Source organism: Plectropomus leopardus, chromosome 16, assembly GCF_008729295.1.
Source record: "Plectropomus leopardus isolate mb chromosome 16, YSFRI_Pleo_2.0, whole genome shotgun sequence".
NCBI classification, from domain to species: Eukaryota; Metazoa; Chordata; class Actinopteri; order Perciformes; family Serranidae; genus Plectropomus; species Plectropomus leopardus.
The window spans coordinates 8,465,315-8,479,734 of record NC_056478.1 but is presented as its reverse complement, the minus strand read 5'-3'; the positions used below and the strand labels follow the sequence as shown (position 1 = coordinate 8,479,734).

General features: G+C 36.9%; 2 protein-coding genes across 2 annotated transcripts; one reads left to right on the top strand and one right to left on the bottom strand.

Annotated features, from left to right (window-relative positions):
* Nucleotides 1–1,936: 1,936 nt before the first annotated feature.
* Nucleotides 1,937–6,002, top strand: mrps18a (mitochondrial ribosomal protein S18A). The gene is made up of 6 exons (XM_042503413.1): nucleotides 1,937–2,102; nucleotides 3,159–3,190; nucleotides 3,877–3,981; nucleotides 4,075–4,198; nucleotides 5,309–5,381; nucleotides 5,483–6,002. The coding sequence occupies exons 1-6, from the start codon at nucleotides 1,955–1,957 to the stop codon at nucleotides 5,625–5,627; spliced, it is 627 nt and encodes a 208-aa protein (XP_042359347.1). The 5' UTR covers nucleotides 1,937–1,954; the 3' UTR covers nucleotides 5,628–6,002.
* An 87-nt stretch (nucleotides 6,003–6,089) lies between these two features.
* rsph9 (radial spoke head component 9) lies at nucleotides 6,090–12,503 on the bottom strand. Its single transcript, XM_042503414.1, has 5 exons — nucleotides 12,277–12,503; nucleotides 12,034–12,193; nucleotides 10,891–11,020; nucleotides 10,519–10,665; nucleotides 6,090–6,363 (listed from the first exon to the last, which is right to left on the bottom strand). The coding sequence occupies exons 1-5, from the start codon at nucleotides 12,501–12,503 to the stop codon at nucleotides 6,203–6,205; spliced, it is 825 nt and encodes a 274-aa protein (XP_042359348.1). The 3' UTR covers nucleotides 6,090–6,202.
* Nucleotides 12,504–14,420: the final 1,917 nt, after the last annotated feature.

Below are 14,420 nucleotides of genomic sequence, written 5' to 3'. Positions count from 1 at the left end.
CGCTCTGTGTTATTGGTAGCGCCTCTTGCATTAGATGGTAGCTGGTAGCCCCTATAATACTAATAATACTAATACTAATACTACTACAACTACTACTAATAATAATAATAATGAGACACGGGTAAATAAAGAGACAGTGTAACAGGCAGCAGGGCTTCATATGGATGTAAGCTCTGTGTTGACTGCAGGCAGAGCAGGCAGGAGAATCAGGCCCCTCTCTGAGGTGTCAGGAGTGTGATGTGGCCCTCTGCAGCATCACAGAGAGGAGCTGCTTTGCAGAATGGCACAGATGATGGGATACACAAACAACTGCAAAACAAAAAATGATGGGACTTTGTTTTGAAAAGTGTGTCCATTTTTTGAACTATAATAGTTTTAATGTTTATTTTTTTCACTTTCTGATTCCCAATACTTAGGAGAAAGGTTTTCTACAGCAAAAAAGCTTGTGCATAATACTTTTGGGTGACTTATAATTAAAGATCTGTACAATCAAATTTCCGTCTTGTTTTTTCTTTTGTCTTTATGGTCTCATAACTATCTGTACATTTAAGTGACATCACTGCAGCCTTAATATTTTGATAGCCCAGGTTGTCCTGAAAAAAAAGATGAAATAACTTCATTGTGCATTGAGAGACTGAGGTTTTAAATGCATTATTACACAAAAAGTCCAGGCGAACTAAAACTAGGTAAAAATGGCTTAGGGCTCAGATTAAGTCTTCCTTTATGCAAACAGATGAAGCCGTGAGCTAGATCCAGAAAAATAGTAAACAAAAACATTGCAGGACAATGGCATAGTGTTCTCATGATAACACTATCATTCATCAAACTCTTTATCTCATCTAAGTCTCTTTATCTTGCCGTGGAGAGTCTACCTGTATCCTCAAGTTTCTGCAACAAAAGTTTGGCATGTTCCTACAGTGCTCCTCTAGGAGCCTCTCATACTTTCATCTGATGAGCGCAGTATGAATAGAAGCAGGAGCTGGGGCCCCGTCTTTGTTATGAAAGCATCTTATGAAAGAAACACAACGATGAAAGACAGTTATATGCTGCAGTTTTATCATGTATTTATTTTCCCCTGCCCTCGCACGTTATGGTCCTTGCAGACAAATACTTTTAAATTTTACACTGATCTCTCGCACTTTGATGTGGATGTCACTATCACCTTTCCCTGTGTTTCTCCCTTGTCTTAAATAGGACAAATACTTTTAGAATGCTGTGTGTTTATTGCTGTCCCCCTTGTGTTTAATTTCATTTTGATATTGTGCAGCAATCATAATGTTGTGGTTTATTAGATTAATCAGATTTAAGCGAGAATTTGGCTCACTTTGAAGCAAAAATGTTTGATGAAAGATCAAAAGAGTAGCTATAAATATATTTATGGAATTTCCTGTTGGCCATGTAACCATTTTTATCAAGCCAGTTCATAAAACACAAACACATGTCATACACAGACACGGGGGCAATTTAAGTTGATTTGTGGACTTGTGTGATCCACACCAATGTCAAAGATTACAGCCAGTACATATAGCTGTAATTATTTCCTGTAATATGCCAAGAAAACAGTAAATATTATTATAAAGGAGGTTTTTTTTTCATTTCTCATTCACATTCCTTCACATTCTATGTTATGTAATTGTTAAATTTAAAAAAACAAACTCAAAATGTGAATAAGAGGTAAATGAAAGGATAACAGCACAAAGTAAAATAATAAATAAATATGTTAAAAATAATATAATGATGTTGAGAGCGGTAAAACTATGAAACAGACTTAAGTATCTAAATAAGCAGTCAATATTTAAATTAAAATCCAAATTGAAGTTTGAATATAATTGTTTAAGCTATATATGTGGAAAGAAAGAAAGAAAGGTGTAGTAAGAGGTCTTCACCGTAGCTGTCGCTGTTTTAATTCTCGCGAGATTTTCATACAGGAAGACACGAAGGTCAGGAATTAAACATGGCAGCCCGCAATATGTTGAGGTCTGTGTGGACCTCGTTTGCGGGCTTAAAATTAGGTGCCACATGCTCCAATGTGAAGATTCAACCGAGTATAAATGTCCCACAGCTATCGGCTTTGACCATCCAGAGTCGAGGGATCCGCCAGGGTGAGATTTAACCGCAACAGTTCAGATTTTAGCTCACCGATGGTAGCTAGCTAATGTTAGCATGCTAACGGACGTTGATAAAGAGCCATCTTTGCAAAATGATTTCATCTTTTAAACAACTATTTACTAGTTAAATTAAATAATGACTTACTTTATTACAAGTGCAACAGTAGAATTGACAAACTGCCGTTGATAGCAGCTCTTACCAAAAGCCACTGAGACAGTTTTCCCTGTTGACATCCTTTGACATCCTGTCTCTACATCACCTTTAGAGCAAAATGACACATTTAAAGAAACACTCTTTAAACAGTGTGTATCGTAGTTTGTTTCTGTGTTTTGTTTTGTTTTTTGCCTCCTACTACTGACTTTAAAAGTCCTTAAATATGTGGTTAATGTTCAACACACTCTTAGATTATATTTTATAGTAAACAATCCTAAACATCTTTAACTCAATAAAGATACTAGTCATTGTTAGATGACTGCATGGAAATACAATGTGATGTGTGTATATTATGTATATATATATATATAAATATATATATTATGATATATACATAAATATTATGATTTTGATTTTTTATTGATGCAAGAGTTGGAAATTCAAACTTGCTTTTATTAACTGGCTGATTGTAAATAATGAATGGATCATTTGGCACAATAACAGCTTAAATCGAGCTTTTGCAGTGGCATCTCCAAAACTGTGGAACAATTTACCACTTCATATAAGATCAGCCCAGACTCTGGAGAATTTTAAGTCACTGCTCAAGAGCCACTTCTTCTCGTTGGCCTTTGACATATTTTGAGCTGTTCATTCCTCATATTTGTATTTGATTAATTGTTTTGGTATGCTTGTTTTTACTTGTGTATTTTATAATGCATTTTATGTGTTTGTATTGATTATTTATTCAGTACTTTTGTATAGCACTTTACTCAACCTTGGTTGTTTATTTGTGCTGAATAGATGTGACCTTGACTTAAAGTATAAATATTAGGAACACAGTAAAGGGGAAAAAAAAGTTTATGATTAAGGCTTAATGTACAATTTCTGTGTTTCAGTGGTGGAGAAGAAGGAGGGTACAACAACAACGGTAAGTAATGCAGGCTGTGATGTGAAATTGATGATTTTTTTTGGTTAGATTTTGATAGAAACTAAATAGAGATATATATTAGATCTATATTTCTTTATCACTTTTTTTTTACAAGCATGCACGTAACAACACAGCAACGTTGATGTTTGAAGCACTATAAAAACAAACAATTTAAGGGAATTAATTGCAGATTTTTGATAAATTCTGAACTTTTTACTACAGAAAGTAATTTATAACCAAATTGAAAATTGTATTGCCTTGTTATAATGTGAATGTAAAATACATACAATTTTACAATGATCCACCATAAAAAATAGCTGATTTATGTGCAGTTCATATTTTTTTTTATATTTTATAGCAGGGCCTGTCAGGTTCAAATATGTTTGCGATTATCTGATATCTATGTCGCAATTTTACCCATCACTTGACATTTCACTGGTGTCGAGATTACATCATTGCAACACAGAGCACAGAAGCTTAAATTAATTTGTTTTCCAAAGGAGAGATTCTGTCACATGTGAGGAGATGCAGCAAACGCTTCTTTGACCTGCAGTGACCCGCCTCTGACCAACAGTTAGACAGGGCGGTGGGAGAGAGGACGCTTTATCTTCTGCCATTACTTTATTTAAGTTATGGCACGGACACACAACCTGCCATAACTTATTGTTACACTAACTGTTTGTCAGATTGAAGGAAAAATTGTGGAAGTCCCAGCAGCACCACAGCCTCCAAACCCTGCAGCTAAGTGTCCGATCTACAGATGGAACCTGCAGCACAAATACAACTACACGGTAAATCCACAGACATATAATGACCAAATGAATATTATAGAAAGGGTATCAGCTTTTATTGTTTCTGGTTTTTTTTATTGTTTTTTTTTCCAGGACGTTTTGTTGCTCAGTCAGTTCATCAGGTCAGACGGAGGGATGTTGCCTCGGAGAATCACTGGTCTCTGTACTGAGGAACATCGCAAGATTACTGCATGTGTTCAGATGGCTCACAGAGCAGGTCAGTGTTACTGCCTCACCCTTGTTTGAGTATTTAATAGAGCTTGGATCGCTGCTGTCACGATGCTTGGCTGCTAATTCAATATGTATTGCAATTTAGCGTATTGCGATTCTGTACTAAAATGTTTTTGGATTTGTTTGCTTTTTTAACACTAGACCATGGGAAAGAGCTGAATCATTTACTTCTACAGTGTGTGTATTACGAGACATACTTCCAAACATAATGCACATCATGTTTTCTCACTCCAACTTCACTTTTCTTGAAATGGATATGATGTCACATTACTCATCGTCTACCACAATAAAAGCTACAATGTATTTCCACCTCTGAATTTGAAATATATTGATTCAGGCTTTAAAAAGTTTGGAAAAAAAATAAAATCCTGATACATCCGTGAATCTTTTTTTTTGTTCCACTCGCAGCATATAAAACTTTGTCCGACCGAAACTCAAACCAGCCTCTCCCTCATTATCTGTTTAACACTGGTTACATTAAGTTACACATTCACTAATTTCAAATACAGTTCAGTGTTTTAGATAAGCCAATTAATTCATATACGGACTTTGGTATTGAATCTGACTCTGTCAGGATAATATAAAGTTGTACCTGTTTATCCTGCTTAAATCTCAAAATCAAATATTTATAACAGAATACTGACACCAAATTCTATCTGCCTGTCATGATACTGGGTATAATTGATTTTTCAGGGCTTAAATTGAAATGCAATTAACTCACATTTGAGTATATTAATGAATGAATAGCCTTATTTCAGACCAAAAATTAAAACATTAATAAACAAACAAAAGTACAGCGCCCAAAAAGGAAAAGGTAGAAGTAAATCTTATGTATCCCCACCTCTTTCTTACTTTTTTCTTTTACCTCATACATTTTTCCAATAAATTCCCAAATTTATGTACAACTTGTGTACATAACCCCAGTAACCAACTTATTAAATTTGTGAGAAACAGAATACCATTTGAGCGAGTAGAATCAACAAAATGTGACAGAGTAACGTTGAAAACAGACAAAAAGGCCGGTTAAAGTAAATAGTTAAACTGTTCTTGTGCGTCAACACAGCGCATGAGTCTGACTTTACTGTTTGTGTTAAAGGTCTGCTCCCTGACCACAGACCCAAACTCCCAGAGGGCCACGTCCCAAAGAAGCCCAAACCACAACTCAACAGGTAATGCATGTGTGTCTCTTATATGTGTGTTTCTCGCCATTATCTATGGTTGGCACTGTTCCCAGTACGATTGAAACCAGCAATGATTTTCTGTCGTACAGATACCTGACTCGCTGGTCCATTGACTCGGTGAAACCCATCTACAAAAGGGGACTAAAATGGTCTAAGAAGCGCATGGCTGTTGGCCACCCGCTACTGATGAACAATGTGCGTTACGGTGTCAAGCCTCTTTATATAAAACATTGACGGACAGAAAGCCAGACGAATCGGTAGCAACTGGACGAGACTGGGTGGGCCCTTTTTCTACAAGGATGCAATCTCAAGTGTCATAACCGCCCTGGGAAAAGGGCTTAAAAGCTTCATCCATCTGTATTTATGCGACCTTATGTTTATTAAGCTGCGTCACCCTTTTAATGCAGCATGCTCAGCTCCACACACAGCCATCCATTCTGTTTCCGCTGGTTTTCCAAAAGCCCTTGAAGTGAGCTCTCTGACGACCGAATGTGGGTAACAACTGGGTCAGTGTCACAGTTTCAAAGTAGGTGGTATGTTCGCTGTGTATAGTCAAGGCAACACAGATGTGCAAATAAAGTGCGTGTGTTTACTCCGCCTCTCAACATGTTTACTGTATGGGTACAGTATTTGAGAACAAAAAGCTTGTAGACACAAGCTGCATAACTGTAGCTCTTTAGTTTATTTGTTTCAAGATAAGGCCAACAAAAAGTCCTGCAGTATGTTACATAGAATACATTTTGAGGGTTTATTTGAACAACAGAACCATGACAAATTTGTTTCTTGAAGGAGGAGTGAGATGTCTGTTTTTATAGCATGAAGGGAAGGTCCAAATTCTTGGTCCCATTACCAATGTAAATGTATCCGTGCTGCGGCGTCATAGGCACATGGTAGAAGGTCAGGCCGAGCCACAACAGGCTGCGAAGTACGCACACTTTGCTGGCACATTCAAACTGAAGACTCCATGATCCTACAAACAAACAAAGAAAACTCGCTGTAAATGTTTGATGTTAAAGGAGGCTGTGAAAAGACTGTGCACATCATATACATGCAAGGCTATTAAAAAACAGCATGCAGAAAGAAAAAAGTCACGCTTGCACACTTACAAATGCCACAAAAGTGTACGGAAGACAATGTTTAGATGTGCGTCAGGTCAAAGATGTTTGTAAAACATCAGGTCAAAAATGTTTGTAAAACTGAAACCCACATTTACAATGCATTCCAATCAGTCTGTGGTAGCAGACATTGATTATTAGGCCATTCTTCAAAAAAAAAAAAAAAAAAAACAATAGAGAGCTTTAATATCATTGTACACGGTACAATACAAGTTGGGAGTGCTACCCCTGATCAGTGCAGTTAAGATAAATTAATATTAAGAACATTTTTTAAAAAGACGTGCAGTGCCCACAAAGTACACACAGTAACCCATTCCTGGCATAATAGTATAAACACTGATAATAATGGAAGAGAAAATATGAGATAATAGCGGTGCCAAAATGAATATTGAGGTAGACTGCAACCAGCTGAAACTTTTCCAGGTTAGATTTCCTTTTGTATTAATTGTTCAGGTGGATTTTTACTGATGACCGAATTATCAGCAGAGCTCTCCTCCTTCCCAAAACAAACCGACAAGATGATTTAAACTAGTTAAATCACAGAATTAAGCAGTTTCACATTAGAAATCTGTCTTTCTCTTACACAGATATATATATATATATATGTATATATATATTTTTTCTGCCAGTATATCCCCCTTAATCCTGCACAATTGCATTTTAAACACTCTTTCTAAAAACAGGTCAAATTCTGATGAAGCAAAATTCCCAATAAGGTTGCAGCATCATGTTCAGCAGAATTGAAATATGGTAATCTTTAGAAATTAATCCAAGAATGTTAAACTATTGACATGCATTAGTTTGCCAAGGTTTGTTCCAGTAAATCATCCCTTTATATCTACAGTCTAGCCCATTTCCAACACCTTTGGCTGTAATCATGAATCTAAGGCCTGAGGAACTGAGGACAAGAACTGGATTGCCTACTACACAAACATAAAAGCCATTTGATTGATGCTTTTTATACAAATGGAGATGATTCAGAAGAATTTCATGTAAAATTAAAAACATATTTTGGTGCCTGAACTGTACTCCTACAGGAGGAAAAACCTGAAGCAAAAAGCAGGAGGTGGGAACAGGTTGCAGGATTGTTGTTGATAAGAGGGGAAAGACCATTTCGGGGTCTCGGAGGGTAGCACCTGTCTGGTGGAGATCCATCATTCTGTATTATCCACAAAGTCCCCATTTAAAAAATGTTAACTCATTTTCCTTTTCAGCATGCGATCTGCGGTTGAAACGGCCGCAGCGAGTGTGGCGTTGAGACAGCTGTGTAGTGTCTGCTGAGGTGATGACACTTCCGACATCCGTATCAACTCAAAGAACACACACAAACATATACACATGTGGGAGCCCTCTTAAATCCGACATCTGGTGCATGTTTGGTCACGCGCGCTAAACATTTCTTCATTTCTCGCACACATCCACTTCATCTGTGTTCACTGTGGCCTGGAGTTCATCCAGCTGAGAAACCAACCCCAAAACTTACTCTCCATTTAGACTGTTTTCACAGTATTAATGTTTGCTTAATGTTCGCCTCCTGGGTTTAATTTTGCCAACATAATGTGGTGCTGTTTAACAGCTCAAATGTCTGAGCTTCCCATCAGGATCTGAATACACAAACCTGAAACACTCATCATCATTTCAGGTTTTTAACTACATTACCACACAATATATTTGACCAAAAAATACCAATATAGAAGAAAGGGGAATTCATCGTCTCAAAAAAGCAAGTTTCTTCAAGTTCATTATGCACTGCGCTCAAATTTTCAATGTTGTACTTTTGTGTGTTCTGCACACTGATTGGCAGAAATCTATCATAAATTATCTTGCTCTTGCACATTACACCTTGAATTGCTTGATTTTCTTCAGATGTGAGCAATCCCTTTAAAGCTTGAGTTGGTAAATGTGGAAAAAAATAACTTTTTGTCATATTTACTGAAACTGCCACTATATCCTGACAGTTGTGCATGAGACAGATAATGTGTAAAAAAAACATTCCTCTGCCTCCTCGTAGTGCTTCTAATGGCATTTGCATGAATCCACTTTGCCTGAATGAAAACACTCAATCACAGCTGAAGAGTCACTGAGTACACATGTATCATCTCCATTCAGTTGTTTTCAATGGAGACACGCGACAGGTGTGTTCATAAGCCACGCTGATGCCATCGCGATGTGAATGAACAGAGTACAGTCTCTGAAAAGCAGTGTGCATTGTATGTCATGTGAGGAGGAACAACCACTCATAGCTGGCAGATATCTCGCCTTACTTCCTTAAATATTTGGAGGAGAAATTGATCATTTTAATGCAGGAATAACCTGTGCTTTACATCTCTCCCGCAGACTGTATTTTAAGCCTAAAACACATTTAAGAAACAGCTGGAAGAAGAGCAGCTCAGCACTCAGGACTTTTGGTAAGAGGGCGATGACACAGTGCTTTTTATGGTCACTTAGCAACCTTAGACACAACCTGCCTCTGCGGCATGAAAAGTGGGCACAGAGTGAACACAAGAGTAGCAACCATACGTGGCATTTGTATGGCCCCTGACAAAGCTGTAAGTCACTGCTCATGAACTGCGCTCAAACTGTCAAACTAGGCTGCACTGATCAAATATGAATCAAGATTCTGCAACTGCACTGCCTATTTTTTCGCCAGAAACATATTTGAGTGCACTTTTCCAGTAAAATGAGAAAGCTTTCAAGCTTTCATGATTTACCATCAATTTGGTTTCAGCTTATCCTCCTCCCATGTTCTGGTTTCTGCCCTTTTTTTTAATGACAACACTAGATTATCAGTGAATTTTCCCGTGAAGAACGTGAAGCCCTAATCAGTGTACATGAGCCCTGGATCCAGAGCTAAGAGCTTAGGTATTTTTTATATCTAACAGTATACTTCTGGTAAATCACACCACTGCACTGTAAAGTTTTTCCAGCATGTTCCCAGAAAACCCATTTTATCGTGGCAGATTGATATTTTAGTTTGACGAATTTGTTTTTTCAGATTAGCTGTGCTTAACCAACTGTTTTACTGTTAAAATGATTCAGATGTTTCCACTTGGAAGAAACTCCTTATGACTTTTAGTCAGTTGAATCATCATAATGACGTGTGCTAAAATCACACTTCATTTAGTGGCACTGTTGCATGTGAATGGCAGCACACCGAATGAGAAAAGCCTAATGATTTACGGCTGGCATCCCAGGGGGAAAAAGAACACTGAATTAGACTTAATATTAGCAATGGACAAATACAACTTTTCTTTTACTGATTACTTTTTTTTTTTTGTACTTTTTTTAAAAATTTACTTTAGTCTTAATTTCCTTTTTTATATATACTGAAAGTAGCTTTTAATCATGTTTCAAGCGCACTTGAAGGTCATTAATTTTTTAAATAAATTGAACTTTAAAATATTTCTTCTATTTTTTAACATTATTATAAATATATTTATTGCATATTTAAGTGTATTAATGTGTAACTAAATACCTGGATTCCAGGTATTTAGAGTAGAAAAAAGTACATTTTTCAAAAGTGCATTAGTAATGAAAGATTCACTTATTTATGTTTATGCGCATCTTATTTCTTTTTTTTAAGTGCATCTTAATAATGTCTCAAAATAGTAGTCAAGTGCATGTAATTGTCTTTCAGTGTAACTTTATTCACACTAATGATAAATAAGTTATTAGTATATTAGGCACATTGTTAGTATATTTGAAATAGCACACTTTCAGTACACTTATTATGTGCTCATGGAAGTATACTAAATGTACTTATATTCGGTGTGAGGTTATGAAGACCTTATCAACTGATCAAAGTAGTATCTGTTAATACGTCCAGATCAAAAGATGATCGTTTGCCTGCTCTTGTTTGATATTCAGTAGCTTGCTTAACAAAAGCCCTCAAATCTCAGATGTGTAAACATATTCAAATAATTGCATGAAATTGTGTATGATTGTTTGTATATGATGAAATGAATGGTGACATGTTACAGCGTGGAATAGACTGAACTCTGTGGTTTCACCTTTGGGAATGTCATCACTCAGTACATCCAGGAAGTCGATAGCCGGGTTCAAATCACCCATTTCCAGGATGGATCTCTTCTTCAGATTCTTTGGTTGGCTGAAGTGAAAGAAATTGTCAAGCTTTCCCGTCTCTGAGTGCGACAGACCTGAGGAACAATGGCAAGTGATTTAAAGTGATTCGCAGCAATGATGATGCAAATTTCCAGTTTAATTTTGAGAAGTGTTTCCTAAAAAGCTGTTTATTCTAACCGTCCAATGAAAATAAATACTATGTTTCATGAAACGCCTCAAGGCCATTCACATGCAGCAGCAAGTGTGACACTCCACGATGAGAGACACCATGTCACAGAATGATATACGTTTAAATTTACCATCAAAGCTGCGGTTGATCTTGACGAGGCCGTGAGGACTCTTGACAAAGGCGCCGCGTGGTACCACAGACACTTCCTCATCGATCTGATGAACTGTCACTGCTAGCCTGCTCTCCTCATTGACTTTGGTCTGAAACCAAGAACAGAACATTACTAAGCTGGAATTTCATGGCTGCACAGATAACGCTGATATCAGCCAGAGAAAATAAATCAACTGCAGCTCTGAGATTAAATTCTTTTATTCACACTAATTCTCCATGTTTGTTGCAGAGATAGCTGACCTGAGATTATATATATCTGCTGGCAAAGGTAGGACACTGTCTCTTATGCAGTTTGATCTTTATTTTTGTATATTTAATTTTGGTCCCACGTCTGTTCTTGTTTTGGCTATTTTAGGGGGCACATATGGAACGGGCGTTTGGCGGGCGCCCTCCAGAAAATTATGAGCATCAAAAACTTAATTTAGTGCATTCTGTTGAATTTTTCACTGGGTGACAGTAATTCAGTCCAGTTCAGTTTCAAGTGTGACTTTGCATAATTTTGTCAAAATAAAAGTCCTTTGCTACTTTACTGTTTGTAAAAGTTAGTAAAGGTCTAACAGTATCTTGAATTTACTGTACTAAAGTATTGAAAATATTTGATATTAAATATACTTAATTATTGAAAGTTAATAAAAAAGCAGGTGGTCAGAATTTTTACTTTTACAAAATGTATTTCTTCTTGACATTTACTTCTCCTTAAAAATGGAGCGTACATTCTGCTTGAAGAAAAACAAAGGCTTTGTTTGTTTTTAACTTAAAGGATTTAAAGAGCAAAGTCCAATTTTTCCTTTCCTCCCATTCCTTCATTCATCCATCTGTTTGTCCCCTCTCCCTTTCCTTATTTTGTTGTATTTACTGTAAGGCTCTTGTGGGAAATGTATTGCAGTAGAAGAATACATTTTATTTTGGAAATGTAGTGAAGTAAAAGTGACAGAAATATATACATCCATTGTTTTCCCTTTCTTTGTATCAGCAGGCGGTTGGATTTATATTTATAAAGATAAAGCCTTGTGCAATACCACTGAATACTATCACACCACTTTGACAGCTCCATGTTTTCACTATGTACATTTTACAGCTGCTCACAATTGATGATACTTACCACTACCTCCTCTTCATCTCTCTCTCCTTGCCTGCGGATCTCAAGATGCTCATACACAAACGAGGGGTCTCCTGTGAAGCGACCCTTTGCAGCTTTGGACACCTCCTGGATCACAGAGTCTGTGGCAGGAGGGAGCAGGAACCAGTCCATGCAGTTAAAGCTGGATGTGACACACAGACAGGTATTTCACACAGTTAAGGGCAGACATAAAGAAGCTACAATGACACTATTTAATCTATTTACCTGTAGAGATTCTTTTTATCCTGAATTTCATCCTCTCCTCTCCCCTGAGCGATGAAATAGTCCCCCTTTAACCCTAGTATTTTACCCCAAAACAAGACTCGATGGAACTTGTAGTTTTTCCTCAGTATCACTAAGGAAGTCTGCAGAGCGGTTCTTTGCTCGACATTTAAAGTGTTTCCGCCACCAGCAACGAGCTCCAGAGAATAATATAAAGAGTCCGAGTCCATTATTTCAGTAATAGACCAATTAAAAGCGTAGATATGAGTAAATAAAACGTTATGTGGTGTTTTAAACTACTTGCTAACCAACAGCTAACCTAAGCATTCAGGTCCGAACGCTTGCTTGGTTACCAATGACAACAGTCCCTGTGAGCTCGTTGTCATGGCAACGCGCCCGTTTTTTTTTTTCTTTATCTTTTTTAAACTTCAGCAATTGCCGTCTCTTTTTGTGTGTTAACATCGCCATTAAGACGAAAATAAAAACAAAATAGTAAACGCCACATTTTGAGTGTGTTTCCCTGTAGTGTTTACACAAAAAGGGACCACGCGCCAGCCTGGTCTGACGTCACGCTCCCATCTTTTCAAGTGAGTGCGTGCAAGGAGAAGCATCCGCCAGGAAGCAGACAGAGAACGTAAATATTGGTCGTGTTTAGTTTAATTTGACGCCAGGAGGGAAAGAAATTGCAGCTTTTTGTCTCATTTCATGCACTTGTGGTAAGGAATAAACCCTCAGGTACAAACGTAAAGTATTATAGGGAAGTCATAGAAAAGCGCAGCCGAAACTGGTTAATGATGGCTCTGTTCCATTAAGTTTCCCGGAGAGCTATTACAGTGAGCTAGCATACACAATACCAGGGCATTCCCCTAAGTGGAATGCAGCCATCATTAATGTTATTAGGTGCACCTGTGCTTTTCCCGCTGTGGCATGTGTTGAGGAGTTGGGAACTACATGTAATTAAACCAAGAGTTTAGCTACATTTTGCGGTAACTTCAAACTAGTAGTTGAACTACATTCATATTTACATCGCCATTCACGTCGTTTAATTACTTTTGACCACTTTTGACGAAAGTTGGCATTCCTTCCCATCACTTTTCCATGAATAATCTATAATATTAACTTAATAGGTCTTTTTCCCGGCAGACAATTTCACATCCATGTAGCTTTTCCTAATATGACAAGTCAAAATGCCTGCTGTAAGGTGACTTTTGTATTATATTTTGTTACATTTTCGTATATCATGTACATTTAATCATTTTTTTACTGAGTAGTTTGAAATGCATTTTCTAAAAAGTAATGTTTGGATTAACCAAACTAGATTTATCCCTATGTTATTTTTGCTGTTGCTTCTTAGTGTCCACCACTACACATTTTGATTTTGATTTGGAAATGTATTTTGGGCATTTAAAAAAAGAAAAACGAGAAATATCCACAGACAATGAAAAACATAAAGCAAAAGAAACTGTCAAAGACTTGATGACTTGGTTTACATATTTGAAAAGGAGAGAGAAGTGCAAACTTACATCAGTCATTTCACTCAGGTAGATCAGTCAGTAAAATAACAAATGTGTGTCACTATCACAGGGTTCCTGCAGTCATGGAAAACCTGGAAAAGTAATGGATTTTTACAATCACATTTTCCAAGGTTGAAAAAGTAATGGTAAGTTATTTGTTTTTTATAATGAAATTGTTACAGTTATCTTCCATGTAATGTAACATAACGGATAACTAATTTTCTGTAGCTTGTAGCTGTAATAATAGAGTTTAAATCTTAAATGTTTGAAAAAAGTGGGGCAAGAAAAAAATGATTATGAGTGCTTAAAAAGTCATGGAAAAGTTTGGATTGTTTTTTTGGGAAACCTGCTATCGCGATAACTAAAATCAAACAATATCTTGATGTCGCCCATATCTACCACTCACCTGTAACTAAATAATATCAGAAACCTCACCATTCCCAGGACATTTTACAATAGCAGCGAAAGCACAGGTGTAACTTACAGCATTAATCATGGCTCCATTCTATATAAGGGTTCCAGTAAGCCAATGAGAAGCAGGGATGCAGCCATCATTAATATGCAGCTGTGATAAAGCAAATGTCTGCCACGAAAAAGGAATATAAAAAAAATTGAAACACAGACACACAAAAT